Below are 16,284 nucleotides of genomic sequence, written 5' to 3' on the forward strand. Positions count from 1 at the left end.
GATGAACCGCACACTGCTGTGCTCACAGAGCTCTGCAGGCTTTGCTTGTGAGGATGGGGCCTTCAGGAACACGTCCACACCAGCCTGAAGTAAATCCTGACAGTGGGAGCTGGTGCTGATCAAGGTGAAGTGTGGGTGTCTCTGAGCCAGGGAGGGAGCAGGAACGTGAGCAGCCCCACTCTGCCCTGTGCAGGCACTGGAGGGTGCCCTGAGCACTCTGCATCCTGCATCCCATCCTGAATGCCCCATCCCACCCTGCCTCCCACATCCCGTCCTGCATCCTGCATCCCATCTACCACCCTGCATCCCATCCTCCTTCTCACATCCTGCTCTGCATCCCACATCCCATCCTGCATCCCATATCCTGTCCTGCACCTCACATCATACCCTGCACCCTGCTCTGCATCCCACATCCCTCCCTGCATCCCACATCCCTCCCTGCATCCCACATCCCTCCCTGCATCCCACATCCCCCCCTGCATCCCACATCCCTCCCTGCATCCCACATCCCCGCCAGGGCATCCAAAGAGGACAGTGGCACACACATCCCACTGGGTGATGCTGTGTCCATGCCAGGGCCGAGCTAGCACAGATATCAAGGGCTGGACTCTCACCCTGGACACGGATCCCGATCCCACTCTGCTTCCCAAATCCGGTGGTGGCCGGTGCTCAGCGCCTTTTGGCGTTCCCGGAGCCCATCCCGGCCCCATTTGCCCCCCGGAGGAGCCCAGCACGCCCGGGGATGGCTGATAACACTGGGAATTTTTTTTCTCTAGCAGGAAGCCCAAGCATTTCCTCCTCCAGCGCTGCCTCTGGTTGCCGAGCGGGTTTTGCAATCCGTAGGTTTCAGTTCCCGGGGTGGGGAGGTGCCTCTCGCCGCTCCGCTCTTGTTTGCTCGTAATTTTTTTTTTGCATCTGTCAGAGTTCCTTTTTTTTTTTTTTCGCTGCCAGCCTCGACAGGTCCGTGCCGGGTGGTTTTTGGCAGCACTCGCGGCTCGGTCCATGCGCAGCCTTCGCGTGGTGCTGCCGGCGAGGTTGGAGCTGCCCAGGGGAACATCCTTGGCCGGCGCTTCCCTGCGCCTTGCCAGGCAAGGACGGATCAAAGGCTGGGATTTGGTGGCCAGCGGCCCCCGGGGTGACCCCTGTGCTTCCCGCTGGAGATGCAGAGCACCCCCAACTACCTCTGGAGCACCGATGACCTCCTGGGCCAGGGAGCCACAGCCTGTGTCTACAAAGCTCGCAACAAGGTGAGCGGGGCCAGTGGTGGGGGCAGGAACCCCAAAGCCACGGAGCCCCCGTGCCCCCCCATCCCGTGGCACAGGGATGCTCCTGCTCCCCTCCGCTCGCCCTCCCGGGAGCTCCCCGGCTGGGGAGCAGCTCGGGGGGCTGCTTTGGGTTTTGTTTTCATTTTCTGTGAGGCTCCTTCCCCTGGCTCTGCGGGTGGAGGGCGGATTTTGGGGTGCTCGCAGCCGGGTCCTGCTCGGCGGCTGCCGGATTCCCGAGCAGCGCAAGGGGGAAGGAGCTGTTTTCCGGGGAATGCCCAGAGGTTTTGAAAACCCCATCCCTGGCTATTTGCATACTTCATGCAAACACTTGCCAGGCTTGGAACAGACTCTTCTCACCAGCCTTTGAAGTTTATTGAGAAAGCTGCAGGCGCAGGGCAGGAGAGGCGGCTGCGAGGCTGGGTTGGGAACATCCCCATCCCATGGAGAGCCGACAGGGAGCTGCCAGCCCCGGCTCCAGCTGGGAACTTTTTATGGAGCTGAATAAACACGCTGACATGCAGCACGTGGGTGCAGGGACAGGAAGCAAAGGGAGGTGAATAACAGCAGTTTGCTTGTGCAGCGGAGCAAACTCGGTATAGAATCGGCGTCATTTGCATCCCAGGCGGGATGCGGGATCAGTAACGTAGCTCCTTTGGATGAGAATGGCATCACCTCCCGTTTCCTTTTTCTCTTTTTCCTCTTCTCCCAGAAATCAGGGGAGCTGGTTGCTGTGAAGGTCTTCAACAATGCCAGCTACCTCCGGCCCCAGGAGGTCCAGATGAGAGAGTTTGAGATGCTGCGGAAGCTGAACCACAAAAACATTGTCAAATTATTTGCCGTGGAGGAGACAGTAAGTGGGACCCCACCTGGGAACCCCTCAGCTGGGAATCCTGCTGTGCCCACTGGGCCAGTGCCACAGGGGTGTGGTCTGAGCTGCAGGAGAGCAGGGATGGTCCCTCTCTGCCACCCCTTCTCACCTCTCTCAGTCTCAGCCCAGTCCTTCAGCACTGGGAGCACTGGTGACACTGGGTCACTGTGCTGGAGCACTGGTATGACCTGCTCTTGTCCCTTGGCCAGGCACCTGGCACAGTGGGGACGTTCTCCAGCACTGGTTTGGCCAAGCAGGAGAAACCCAGAGATCCACCAACCAAGGGAGGGGTTCTGGTCCTGCCTGGGTTGGGGGGACAGGCCCACAGCTGGGACACAGGGCCAGCCAAGCCCTCACAGCATCTCCCACCGCAGGGCAGCAGCAAGCAGAAGGTGCTGGTGATGGAGTACTGCTCCAGTGGCAGTTTGCTGAACGTGCTGGAGGACCCAGCGAACGCCTTCGGCTTGGCCGAGTCCGAGTTCCTCATCGTGCTGCAGTGTGTGGGTGAGTGGGGGGGTCCGGGACCACCAGCCCCCTGCCACCACCACCAGCCCTCTGCCACCACCACCAGCCCCCTGCCACCACCACCAGCACCCCGGGACTGAGACCCTGCAGGCTGGGGACCTCGTGGTGCTGGTGGGACCCTGCAGGCACCAGCTCTGGGGTTTGGAATGAGGGGTCAGGAACTGCACCTCTGAACGGGGTGAGGTTGAGCTCTGCACCCACGGGGCTGAGGGTTTCTCCTTGCAGACCTGCCCTGGGAAGCAGTCTCCTGTGGAGAACAGGCTGTGCCCCACGATGGAGGAGCACAAGGGCAGTGCTCTACCCTGTGCTCACCCATCTTCTCCATCCCCACACTCACGCTGGTCCCCACTTTAGAGCAACCACCCTGGGGTTTGTCCCCTTCCCAGCCCTTCTCCCATTCCTAACCCTGAGCAAAGCCTGCTGGAGCTCAGTGCCCCAGCCCCACGCACGAACTTCCCCTTGTGCCCAGTGGCAGGCATGAACCACCTCCGTGAGAACGGCGTCGTCCACAGAGACATCAAACCTGGCAACATCATGCGGCTGGTGGGGGAAGACGGGCAGAGCATCTACAAACTGACCGACTTTGGGGCCGCCCGAGAGCTGGAGGACGACGAAAAGTTTGTGTCTGTCTACGGGACAGAGGAATATCTCGTGAGTAGAGCCTCCCCTGGGGGAGCCTGGTGCCCATCCCTCAATCCGACAGCTGGGCGACTCGCAGGGAGCAGCAGCGACGTGGAGAGCCTGGTGTTATATTTTTGAAAGAGGGGGAGGGCTCAGCATTTTTGTTGGAGAGTTGCAGGCCATGGTTTTTTTTTTGGGGGGGGGGATCCAGTGCTGCTGTGCTTCACCCCCCAGCACCCCGACATGTACGAGCGGGCCGTCCTGCGCAAGCCGCAGCAGAAGGCGTACGGCGTCACCGTCGACCTCTGGAGCATCGGTGTCACCTTCTACCACGCTGCCACCGGCAGCCTCCCCTTCGTCCCCTTCGGGGGGCCCCGCAGGAACAAGGAGATCATGTAGGTACCGTGCCCAGCTGCAGCGTGGGGGAGGTGGGACCACGGCCGGTGGCCCCCGTGGGGTTCTGTGATGAACTTTATCACTTGTTTAATCCCCACGTGGCCTCAAAGCCCTGACACACACCTGGGAATTCACCTGTGAAGTGTGTGGTGCTGTGTGGGAAAGAATCTGTGCCATGTTTGCTGTGTTTTCCTTCCAAATGGGATGGTTGGATGGTGGGCTCTGAGCAAGCTGATCTGGTGGGTGGTGTCTCGTGGGTTGGAACCAGATGGTCTTTAAGGTCCCCTCCAACCCAAACCATGCTGTGACTCTATTATTCTATAAAATGCATTCCCGTGAGTTTGTGGTTAAACAGCTGGAAGAGGAGGCAGGGTTAATGTCTTCTTGGAAGTTTGTGACTGTTTCTTGCAGCATTTTCCCTCTGGGCATTTTTTTTCCTCTCTGTGAATTATCTCTTTCCCAGCCCATCCATGCTCTGCCCTTTCCCTACCCGAGGGACACCCAAAACAGAGCTCACTTGGCTCGTCTGAGCAGCAATTCCCTTTCCACAGGTACAAAATCACCACTGAGAAGCCTCCTGGAGCCATTGCAGGGATCCAGAGGCAGGAGAACGGGAACATTGAGTGGAGTTATGAGCTGCCCATCACCTGCCGCCTCTCCCTGTGAGTGTCCCGTGCCAGGGTGGGGTCCCACCACAGTTCCCACATCAGACAGCACAGGGGGGTTTAATGAGGCAGATAAACTTTTCATCTACAAGTGTCACAGCTCTCAGACCGGGCTTTTGCTTCACAGCCAGGAAAAGGGGGTGCAAGGCAGGGCAAGCTCAGTACAGGATCTCCCGTCCCCACAGCTCAGGGTTACACCAGTCTGTACAAACATCTCTTCTTGTGCTGTTGCAGGGGGCTGAAGGACCAGCTGATCCCCATTTTGGCTAACATCCTGGAGGCGGATCAGGAGAAATGCTGGGGATTCGACCAGTTTTTTGCAGGAACCAATGACATTTTGCACAGGATCGTGGTGGACGTGTTCTCCCTGCAGCAGGCTTCCTCCCACCGCATCTACATCCACTCCTACAACACGTAAGGCTGTGTTAAAAGCAAATTTGGGAATCAAGCTCGAGAGCCTCAGCCCCTCATTTCACTAGGTGAACCTTGGGGCAGTGCCTGTTCCCCTTGCACCAACACCTAAGCCAGGTTAAAGCAAACCAGGCTCAAACCAGCCTTTGCTGGGAGCACACAGAGAACCCCAGGGAGGTGTCCAGGGGGCTCTGCTGACCTTGTGGGATATTTTGCTAAGAGAAAATATCAGCATTTTGGTGTTTTGAGGGCAGCAGGCTGCTAAAGTGATGGAAATCTGAGCTTGTCCCCACCCTTTCACTCCTTTTCGATTTCAGTACCACCAAGTTTTTAGACGCCGTCTACAAACAAACAAACATAGTCCCTCACCATCAAGAATACTTTTTTGAAGGACACCTGTATGAGCTGGATCCCAATCTCCAAGCTCACAGTTTCTGCAAAACCACAGAGCGCAGCCCCCTGACCTTGCTGAGCACAGCTGAGCACCCCGAGGACGTGGTGGGGGTCCGGTACAGAGACCGTGAGTACCAGAGCTGGAGATGCTCGTGGCATGAGGGCGGGTGTCATGAGAGGGATTTGCTCCAGTTATTATCCCAGGAGCTTTCCCATCCCTGTTCCCTGTCTGGGTGATGGGTCCATGTCCTGGATGATCCCAGGTTTCAGTGCCTGAGCAATGTTGGACCCTGAGATGTCCCAAAGACTGCTCCCAAAGCCCCCTGACCGCCGTCTGTCTTTCCAGCGGCACTTGAGTTCCCAAAGTTTGTCCCCAAGGTGGACGTGGTGGCCGACTGCAGTGCAGCCAAGGTAGGTGGGAGTGCCCAGGGGGCTCGGGGTGGGGCAGGTGGTGCAGCCTTAGGCCACCTTTTTAGTGCCCTTTGCTTTGCAGAGCGCGGTGGGTGCCGCACACCAGACCCTGCGCATCGGGCAGGCCCTGCGGCGCGGCCGGGAGCTGCTGGCCAGGGGCCTCCACTGGGTGATGTGAGTGACAGAGACACCCTGGGGGGGTGGCAGAAGGTGGGACATGTCCCTTCCCGGGTGTTCAGTTAAACCACTTGGGGTTTTCCAGCTTCTTCAGCCAGTGTGGGACCACCGGGGATGGTGGGACGGGGTCCTGGGGTACCAGGAGGGAGCAGAACACAAAGACCAGGATGGGCCCACACAGGGGACATGGGTGCCAGGCTGCACCTGTAGGAAAATACCCTTCAGTGCTGTGAGGATGCCCCTGTCTCCACTTGCTAGTTTTGAGTTGCTTTTTTCAGTTTAGGAGATGCTGAGGGAAAAGCATCATTATCATCATCATTATTATCATCATCATTATTATTATTATCATCCTTATTATTACCGTGATCATCATTGTTCATATCACTGTGGAAGGTGTATCTGCCCATGGCAGGGGGTTGGGATGAGATGATCTTTAAGGCCCCTTCCAACCCAAACCACTCCATGATTCCATAATGATTTTCACTGTCCCACTCACTCCCTTCAGGGCAGGAGCCTCCTGTGCAGTGGCAGGACCAAAACCCAGGAGCTGCACCCAGTTTTAGGTGCATCCAGGCCCCCATTTCTGAGAGAAGCCACCAGCTCCATGCTCACCCCCACCACGTGCAGCTGGCCCTGGGATGGAGTTCCTCATTCCAGGCAGCACATGTTGGACAGGCTGTTTTCTCTCTTGGCAGAGGGGACCTGAAAACAGAGTGCTCGAGGATTTTGGAGCAGAGGAGGGGGGCTCTCTCAGTGCTCACCTGCCTGCAGCTCACCGAGGGGAAGACCCGTGTGCTGTAAGTGTGGCCTAACTAAGGGTTAGTCCTGGTTGTGGCTCCTGCTCCAGGGTTTTCTGACTGTTACATCCCATGAGCTGTGAGTAAGTGCAGGAATGGGACAGGGTTGCTGCTGCTCCAGTTCGAGGGAAAGGGAAAAAGAGCTGAACCCATTTAAAAGCAACCCAAGGATATTTTGCTTTTCTCTTTTGTTGTAGTTGTAGTGGAAAATTCTTTGCTGCTGGGTAGCTGTTCTTTTATTCTCTGCCATTTAGCAAGTCTCTTAATTTCCATTTCATCTCCAAAAAAAAAAAAAAAAAAAAAAAAAAAGTAAAAAATAGGGACACATGGTTCCCATTGAGTTCAGCAGGATTAGAGCAGGGCTGTAGTGCCAAGAGCCAGTAATGCTGCAGCTGGATGCTCTGGCTCATCCCTCCCTTCCAACATGCTCTGGATCAGGGGTATTTCTGCTGACTTAGCCAGCCTGCCGTGCTCAGCTCAGCCCTCCCGTGCCAGCTGCAGGGAGCCAGACAGCGTCTGCTCTGGCCCAAAGCCAGCGGGGATGAAACCAACAATTTTTTGGAACAAATTGGACACAACGGGGTGAGTTTTCTACCAGATCAGCACTTTGCATCTCGTGGCTCAGATCTGTTTCCCTTTGGGCACAACTTGGGTGAGTTATTGCCCGAGGAAAGCACCTCCCAGCTCCACAGGAATCCAGCTCTGGCTCCACCGTGGGATGGGATCTCTTTGCCCAGGTGATGGCTGCCTCTGGCTCATGTTCCACTTCAGGAATATTCATTTTCTGACTTTCCTCAGGTACGAGTCTGTTCCTGCAGGCAGTGGGGTGCCAGCTGTGATGGACATGGCCATGGTGAAGACAAGGCTGCAGAGGGTGAGCCCCCAACCCGGGTGGAGGAGCATCCACAGCTTCCAGAACTGCTGGTCCCAACCTCTCCTCCTCATCCACAGGTCTCAGAGGAGCTCTCTCAGTGCTCCCACAACATCTTTGACTTCCAAGGGGCTCTGGATGGGATTTTGTCCGAGCTGGTGAAGGACAGGCAGCAAGTGCACGAAGACAAAAGGTTTGTGGTGAAATCCCTTTGCTGTTCCCAGCTGGATGGAGCAGCTTTGCTGTGGGATCCATGCAGGGCCATGCACAGCCCTCACTGCAAACATCACACTGATGCAGTGTGATGTCCCTGCACGCAGCCATGGGGGAGCAGCAGTGGCTCTGAGTTCAGATTTCACCCCAAAGTGCTGATTTCACCCCAAACTCACACCCTTCCTCTTGGGGGGACTCACGCCTCCCTCCCTGCCCCATTCCAGCATCCAGCAGATTGAGTGCTGCCTGGAGAAGATGCAGCTGATCTACAAGCAGTTCAGGAAGGCCAGGACGTGTCTGAGTGAGTGATGGGGATGGGGGACACGAGGTGTGGGGCTGCACTGGGTGATTTCAGTTTGCTGAGTTTAATTTATTTCATAGAATTGTCGAACCACAGGCTGGTTTGGGCTGGAAGGGACTTTATAGGTCATCTGTTTCTGTGCCATGGCAGTGGCCCCAGGGATTGAGCCCTGAAAAGCCCCTTGGGTGATTTCTGTGTGTTGTGAAATTGCCCATTTATTGGGTTGTGAACAGGAAAATAAGTGGTGAGTGGTGACCTGTGTCTTTCCTCCCCAGGGCTGTGCTACAATGAGGAGCAAATACACAAGCTGGATAAGTGAGTCCCAACCCTCTCCCCTTTCCAGGACCACACCCTTGCTGTGTCCAGCCTCATGCTTGGTGGTTCTGATTGAATCCCAAAGGGATATAAAATGTTCCCTGGTCACCAGTGTTGCCAGAGGGCACCTGTAAGAGGTTCCTGTGATGGTTCATCCATGCAGGAACTTTCACAGGGAAGTTTTCAAGACATGAACTATTTCAGATGAAGATGTCAGAGAACCTTTGGGGGGACAGGGAGCTGCTGTTGGGCCAAATCCCTGTATTGGATGTGGGAATAAGCACATTCCAGCCTGCTGCTCTCACAGGACTTAGTTTGGGGCTATTTATTACTGAGATGCTGATTTAGGAAGTGTCCCTGCTTTCATATCTGCTTAACTTCCACTGGGAGTGAAGTGCCTGATGGGTTTTGTACCTTTAAAAATCCTCCTTTCTGTTTCCACTGAAACCAGGGGAATTTAACACAGGCAAGAAATAAAAATGCCCATTTAAATATATACTGGGAAGGGTGAAATTTCACAGGCAGCTCCTTCAACTCAATTAATCTTCAGTCTAACATTGAACTTTTGCCTTAAATTCTAAAGCAAAGACTACTCAGAAGTGCCCTGGAGGGGATGGCAGCCTAGCTGGGCATCCCCCCCCAAAACCTCCTGCTCCTCTTCATCACAGTTAGGACTTGTTTTCTCTATAATACCGATCCAAAATTCATTACTGAGCACCCAGCCCCTCTTTCTCTATTCAGCAGCCAGCTTTAGGTCCCTGGCCACGTGAGCTGTGATGTTCATTTTCATACACATGAGGAAGCAACAGCGTTCTCTCATTTTTCCCTGGTTTTAGGATGAATTTAGGGAACCTGGCCAGGAAGGTTCTGTCGATTTTCCAGAATGACTGTGTCCAGCGGTACCAGGAGGCCCTGATCCTCCACAGCAGCAGGATGAGGTACCAACCCTCTCTGGGGGGTCTGGGGGCTCTGAATTTGGGACCCTGGTGTGGATGGAAGAGGGGACTTTCCAGTAACCCACGTATTCTGCCCCTTTATTATTTAAAGTTTATTTTTAAAAAAAGCCCCTAAACCTGCAGCTCCAGCTCAAGCAGCTGTTTCCTGGGAGAGGTTATTTTATCAGGACAAAATTGGTATTGAGACAAAGAGATCTGCTTACTGGGAATGATCTTCTGTTAAATGGTGCTCGGGGAATAATGCAAAGAGCAAATTACCCTGCGGTGATTGAGGGCAATCCACCGGCTATGGCAGCAGCAGAGAGCAGGGAGGGGGAGGCAGTAGGGAAGAGGATGGTGCAAGAAAAAAAAACCAAACTTCTTCATGTTTTCCTGGAGTATTTTTGTACCTGTTTTTCTGTCCTTAGGGAGAAAGCATCGTGAGTCACACACAACTGGGATATTTTTAATTTATTGTTACTTCAGTTCTAATTGTCCTGTTTTGGGTTGTCTCCTGCCAGGGTTTGTGGTGTGGTGGCTGGTTTTTTTGGGGACTGGAGGTGGATCATTCACCTGAAATATTCTTTCCTTTGTTTTTTTAAAGCCAAAACAATTTTTTTTTTTTTAAATATACAACTCATGATGTGCCTGTTGGGTGTTGGGTGCAGGACCAAGGAGCTTTTTTGGGTAGATTCTCAGCCCTCCACGGGACACAGAGGACCATCCTGTGCAGAGCTGCTGGCAAAAGTGATGGGCCTGAGCTGTCTCTCTTACAAGCAGCACTTTCTCTAATTATTTTGCTGTTAGGATAACCTGGCTGTGGTGGCTGCTAGCAAAGCTGCAACTGTAATTACAACACTGCTGTGACTCACTTGCTTTCCTTCAGGATTTTAACTGGGATCCAGAAAGGTCTGCAGAAAGCAGTGCAGAGTTAAAACATGTGAAAAAACCTAACGATCCCCATTGATGCCGAATACTGACTGGGAATTTTGTTGTCGTTTTTTCTTTCTAGGAAAGTTTGCGAGATAAAGAAGCACCTGAAGAGGCTCAGCAACCGCATCAGCACCTGCAGTGTGGAGATGATGGAGTGCCAGGACTGCCTGCAGGGTGTAGGTGTCCATGGGGTCCTGCCAGGGATGCAGCTCCACAGTCTCTCCCTGCTCTCTGACGATGTTCCTGCACCCCTCTCCCACTTCCCACCGGGTGCAGGAGCACTTGGTTAAGTAGGGAAACCCTGGAGTGTTTCTAAGCAGCTTGCTGCAGTTCTCTGTGGCTGATCCCACACTGGAGATCTTGTTTTTTCCCCCCGCACTGTGGGGTTATTTTATTTTGTTTGTCCTGGAGAAGTGGATGTGTTGAATGTGGTGTCACCTCCTGGGTGTTTATCCAGGCAGGCACTGCATCCCCCCGGGGTTAGACCCCCAGACAGCCCCTGCTGTGGGGGCTGCCAGATCTCTCCATCTCTGCAGGCTTTGGACAGGTTTCTCCAGATGGAGAAATGGAGTTTGGCCCCAGTTCCTCCCGTGCCTTCCCCCATCCACCTGAGCCAGGAGATGGCTTTTCGGTGAGTCTTTTGGGAGTCTTTTGGAAGAGGGTTTTGGGGACAGCCCCAGCTCCTTGGGGAGGAGCAGTACCCCTTGCTACTCACCCCCTGCAGTGGGGTGAGGGCTCTGTGTCCACAGGGCTGGAAAACTCTGTGCCAAGACCTGCTGGGTGTGATCCCTGGGGACATCCCAGCCCCTCTCCTGTGGGAAGCAGGGGCTGAGCAGCGCAGGAATAAGGGGCTGGTTGTGTCCCTGCAGGATGCAGGAGCTGCTGGAGCAGATGAGGTCAGTGAGTTGTGATCTCCAGTTCAACAACAGCATCATCGAGAGGTGAGTGAGAGCACCCAGAGATTCTGCTCCAGGCAGGGATTCCTGCTCCTTGCACCAGGGTGTGGGCACACCCCTGGGAGGGGGTGGGGGCTCTGGGTGGGCTCCCTGGGAGCTCCAGTGTGGGAGCTGTGCCTGGTGCTGAGCTCCACCACAGTCACTCGTGGGCTGGTTCAGTGGGGGGTTTAATATCCCCAAATTTACACCACGGTTTGGCAGCAGAATTTATCTTTCTTGGAGGTTTAGCCATGATCCTCTGCAAAGCTCTGTGATTTCCACACCCTCTTCCCAACCTTTTCCCTGTGGTGCCCAGCTGCTGAGTGCCACAGAGAAGTGGATGCTTTCTCCTTCTGTATGAAACTCTCTGTAAACCCAGCATGTACTGCTGAAAAAACCCTGATTTTCCTCCTCTGCAACCTTTCTTGATGACTCTTGATGCAAATCGACAGTAAGAACGTGCAGATCAGAATGTCAGAGAGTTTAAAAAGAAAAAAAAGAAATTGGGAATTCATCCCAGCCCTGTTTTCATAGGACCAAGTGTGTTGTTGCAGCACATCCCCTGTGAATAAGGGGATAAGAAAGCTGGTGTTTGCTTTCTGTATGAAGAGCTCATCCCAGAAGACACGGGAAGAGATCCAAAGATTAGTGCCTGGCTCGAGCTGTAGTTTGGGATTTCCTGTGCCCAGGTGACCCCTGTCTAGCCTAAAGCCTTTGGTTTTGTCCCTGCAGGTTGGGAGGGGCTGCCCCCACCCCTGGCGTTTGAGGGACGTGGTGAATGTGCAGCTGCTGAAGCGAAACCACTTCCCACCACTGGGAAATCCCAGCACTTGGGGAGCCATCGGGCACTGGTGTTTGAGGAGCTCTCTGTGTCCTACCTCTCTGCCCCAGCACTTTTGCACGTTCACCAGCATTAGCTCTGAGTACCTCAAGCCTTTGGAAGCTTGACCAGACAACTGAGTGGGGGTTTATTTCTCTTTATTTTAAAAAGTGCTTGAAGGACTCCGTGGTTTTCTGGCTTCTCTGTATCACCATGTCAGATGAAGAAGAGGCTAGACTTTTTCTCTTCTTACTTAATCAGGGATTATTCCCACTTTTAATGTGGAGGAATTCCTTCCTAACGTCCTAAATAATACATGGGGACAAAAGGCAAAACGATGCATCCCTGGAGCTGAACATCCTGCTGCCCTGAGTCTCAGCAAGGGAACAAAGGGAACAAGGAGCAGCAGCTGCAGGGCTGTGCCAGGCTTGACTTTCTTGTAGGAACACGCCAAGGGTGCCCAGGAGCTCCCCCCGCCCAGGAAACCTCCCCCAGTGGAATTTGGCACCAAACCTCCCCGTGTGTTTTAATTATAAAAACCAACATCCTGAATGTCAAACCCATCTATTTACCATCGAGAGGTGGAACTGAGCCATCGCTTAAAAGCTTTTCTCCTACGAATCATTTTCTAGGATCCTCCTGGTTTTCTAATGAACGTGATTTTTAATCCAGCTCGAATTCACTGATATTCCCTGTAGGAACAGGGCAGGGAGCCCAGGCAGGGTCTCCTGCTGCACTTCCTTGGATTCAGTGGAGCTGCACTGACTCGCGCCAGCTGAGAGTTTGACCTGGAACATGTTTGGCTTCCACAGAAAGGGATTTATTTCTTGGCAAAAAGAAAAAAAGAGTTTTTGCTAATAGCCCTTGTCATGCTTAAGCTGCTGTAACACAGCAGCTGCAAAGGGGACTCCTGGAATCCAAATGAAACGGGAATTTTCCTGCCAATGTTAATTAGTTGGGTGGTTTTCCCCCCCCTCCCCTAATATTTTAACCCATGGCCTAAAAGAGCTTCATGTGCTGTCAGCCCTGAATACCTGCAGATGAGAAGGATAAAGACAGGTCTCTTGTGCAGGTTTGAGCCCCATCTTCCTATGGGGACAGAAAATATTACATTTATTTAGTATTTATGTGCCCTGATGCTGCAGGATGGAGACTGAAACTGTGTCACAGGATGGCACTGGGAAAACAGAAGTCCAGAATGGCTTTAACAGGTTCTCAGCCAGGTGCCAGGTAGACCTTTGCCCTCAGGAAAGTAATTTCCTTTCCTGGAGGTGATTCCTGATACAATTAACAGTCTGAGGAGAACATAGGATAAAACTCCAAGGTTTTGTGAAACAATTTACTGAGTAATAAATCTGCTGCTGTACTCAGGCACAAGCAGAAGAGGCATGAAAGTGAATCAGGATCCTGAATGGGGAAGAAAAAACCCTTCCAAAAATTAATCTTGCTGCTTAGCACAGAATAAAGCTGGAATTTTCCAAGCTGCATTATTCCTCCTCCGGTTTGAAGCTCTTATTAGGGGCTGCTTATGGCACCAGTCTGCTGTAATTCAGAGCCAGTGTTTTAATCCATCCTTTAAATTAGAATCCTTGAAAAGGATTTAGATATCCTTGGCTTATCCTATCCTCAGGAGTACACAGGAGATGCTAAATTCAGCTTCCCATGAGCCCAGAAGCCAGGATTCGCCCAGCCCAGCTCTGTGCTCGCTGCAGACACCTCTCACCTGGAAACCAAAAGAAATCCGGGGGCAATTCTGGCTGAATTAACGTATTTCAAACCAATACGAGTGAGAGCAGCAGAGAAGGGCCAGTTTCGTCCTGCACGACTCGGGCTGATGTGTCACCCTCTCTGTACTCTGGGCTCCACCCCGAGGCGGGGAAGGGATTATGGTGACAGGGATCTTCACATCATCTGCGATATCCAGCCCTGCTGCTCAGAGGAGGGAGTCACTTGGAGTGGCCCCAGGTCCAGCCACCTTCATCTGTGCCCCCCACACCCTCCTTTGCCCAGGGTGGGGGTGTGCCAGCAGCTCCGCTGTCCCCTGAGCAGCAGCGCTGGAGCCGCCGCAAAATTTTGGCCACGACCAATTTTCCCTTTCCCATCTCCCACAACCACAGGAGCCTCAGCTGGGGGAGATAATTCCCCTCGGCTGTCCCTGCAGCGGGGTGAGGGGATCCAGCTCCACTTACAGCCCACTCGTGATCCGCCTTATCCCGTGGGGACAAAGCCTGGGAAGTGGCTGCGCTCCGGCAGCAGCGCGCTGGGGAAAGCCCCCGACTCCGCTTCGTGCTGCGGGACCCCCCCGGGTGGGGATGCCCAGAAACACCCTCCCCGGGGCATTCCAGACCCCGTAGTGGTGCCTGTCCAGTGGTGAGAGGTCCCCTGGGAGCGGGAATTCCCACGGGGGGAGGCTGTTGCGGGGAGATTCCCGCGGGGAGGGGGAATCCCACGGGGAGGAAGCATCGCACAGGGGGTCCCAGCGCGAAAGCTCCGGGGGGGGGGGTCTCCTCGGCCCCGAGGGGCCGATCCCGGTCCCCACCCACCCCCGCCGTGTCTCCTCCCTCCCGGCCGGTCCCAGGCGCCTGCGCTGCCCCGCTCCCGCCGCTCCGAGCCCATGGCATCGCCGGCCGTGGGGCCGTGCCCCCGCCCGCTGCCGCCCCCCGTGCCCACCTCGATGCGCCGGGGCCCCGGCGCGCCCACCCCGGGCAGCCCCTGCGGGGCGCGGGGGGCGCGGCGGCTGCGGCGGCGCGGGGGAGCCCCGCGGCTCCTGCCCGACGTGCGGAGCATCTTCGCGGCTCCGCGGGACCACCCCGAGCGAGACCGCGGCCACCGCTTCGCCCCCCGGCTCCCGCGCCGCGGCTGGTGCGACCTGTGCGGGGAGGCGGTGCGGGAGCGCGCCCTGCGCTGCGACTGTGAGTGCTCGAGCCCTGCCTGCGCCCTGCCTGTCCCCTGCCTTCTCCTGCCTTCGCCTGGCTGTCCCGCACCCCTGTCCTGCCCGCATCTCCGCCCGGTGCTGCCATCCCGCATCCCTCGCTCTGCCCGCGCTCCTGTCCGGACTCTGCCGCCTGGACGTTCTCCCTCCTCTTCTCCCAGCTCTGCACCCCCCAGACTCCCACTCCGGGTCCCCCCGCTTCCCCGGGTGGGTCGGGTGTCAGGGAGGGACCAGGCGGGGGTCTCCGGTTGCGGGCGGGTTTGGGAAGGGAAGCTTTTCCAGGAAAGAGGAGATGGTCAGCTCATGGGTGGGGTTGGCATCGCGGCGATCAGGGAGGGCTGGTGTTTGTAAAGCTTTATGGTGAGGGGTAAAGGCCTCTGGAATGACTAAATTTGCCTGAGGCTCTGCCCAAACTCCAGGGGAAAGAGTTTTCCTGCCAGTGAGGTGCCTGTCTCTTGTGAGATATGTGCTGTACCGGTGCTCGTGTTAGACAGGAGAGATTCATCTTTCCATCGTGTGGGATGGAAGGAGGGCCCGAACAAGGTGACCCAGCCGGGGCCATGTCCCATGTCCTGCTCTGGGTCCCTGGAAAGGTGTGACCAGTGTTAGTTGTTGCAGGGGGGGAAAACGAGGAGGTTTGAGCAGACCCGTGTCAGGGATAACTCGGTAGCGTGTGCTGTGCTCTCTGCTGGCCGTGGGACTGCTCCTCTCCAGCTCGGTCCCGCAGGCTGGAGGGAAACTTCTCTTTCAGGACAGAGCTGAAGTGCTGCACTTGGGCTTGAGGGACTTGAAAATTTGCTGGTCGGGATCAGCTGAGCCTCTCGATTTTTGACAGAAGTTGTTAGTGCTGATGCCATTCGCAAAAAACCACCTGAATCTGCATAAGGATACCCTTAAGTGTCGGTGTGGAGGGCAAGTAGTTGGTGCTGGTGGTAATTAGGGAACGATCCGTGTCCCACCGTGAGCTCAGGGCTGTCCGGAGGAGGAGTCGTTGCTCATTTTTGGGTTTGTTTGGGGGGGTCTACGCCGGGCACGTGCTGCAGCACCATCCTCACCGGGGCAATTAGAGCCTCGCTCAGCCAGTTCTGGTCCTTACGCTTGGCTTTCCTTAGATTATGAATCAATTAAATGTTTCTGGTGGTGATTTGCATGGCGCGGTGCGAGCGGGGCTCTCGCAGATGCCTCCTGGTGCCGTTTGGGATGAAGGGCAATTGGGAGCGACAGTCGCACCATATGGCCCTGCTGCATCGCATTAAGGGTTTAGCCCTGACTGCTGTTAATTAAATGTAACCCAGCCGTCCCCACAACGTGACACGGGGACACGCCGGGGCCGGGGAACTCGCTGTGTGGGGCGTTGTTTGAATGAGGACGATGTAAATCTGTTTTCTGGGGTGCACCTTTGCTTTCTGCCTGCTGTTCCTGATTAACTCCCTCAAAACCCCGGTAAGGGCCAGATTATCACCCCGGGGGCGGCAGCTCAGCTGTGTCTGGTGCGCTGGA

The 16,284-nt window shown here is 55.1% G+C and overlaps 1 protein-coding gene across 2 annotated transcripts; it reads left to right on the plus strand.

Annotated features, from left to right (window-relative positions):
* Positions 1-651: 651 nt before the first annotated feature.
* IKBKE (inhibitor of nuclear factor kappa B kinase subunit epsilon) lies at positions 652-14,055 on the plus strand. Of its 2 annotated transcripts, XM_050327023.1 has the most exons (21): positions 652-839; positions 952-1,247; positions 1,975-2,115; positions 2,508-2,637; positions 3,128-3,309; positions 3,514-3,674; positions 4,227-4,337; positions 4,575-4,754; positions 5,069-5,271; positions 5,491-5,555; positions 5,638-5,729; positions 6,428-6,529; positions 7,328-7,403; positions 7,481-7,593; positions 7,838-7,914; positions 8,190-8,229; positions 9,066-9,167; positions 10,177-10,273; positions 10,634-10,728; positions 10,967-11,038; positions 11,765-14,055. In XM_050327023.1, the coding sequence occupies exons 2-21, from the start codon at positions 1,161-1,163 to the stop codon at positions 11,796-11,798; spliced, it is 2,160 nt and encodes a 719-aa protein (XP_050182980.1). In that variant the 5' UTR covers positions 652-839; positions 952-1,160; the 3' UTR covers positions 11,799-14,055. The 2 variants fall into 2 exon arrangements, with proteins under 2 accessions (XP_050182980.1, XP_050182981.1); XM_050327024.1 differs by lacking the exons at positions 10,967-11,038; positions 11,765-14,055 and adding an exon at positions 10,847-10,949 and having other exon boundaries at positions 652-1,247.
* Positions 14,056-16,284: the final 2,229 nt, after the last annotated feature.

The sequence above is a fragment of the Myiozetetes cayanensis genome, unplaced genomic scaffold (assembly GCF_022539395.1).
Source record: "Myiozetetes cayanensis isolate MyiCay16 unplaced genomic scaffold, myiCay2020 scf32, whole genome shotgun sequence".
Lineage (NCBI taxonomy): Eukaryota > Metazoa > Chordata > Aves > Passeriformes > Tyrannidae > Myiozetetes > Myiozetetes cayanensis.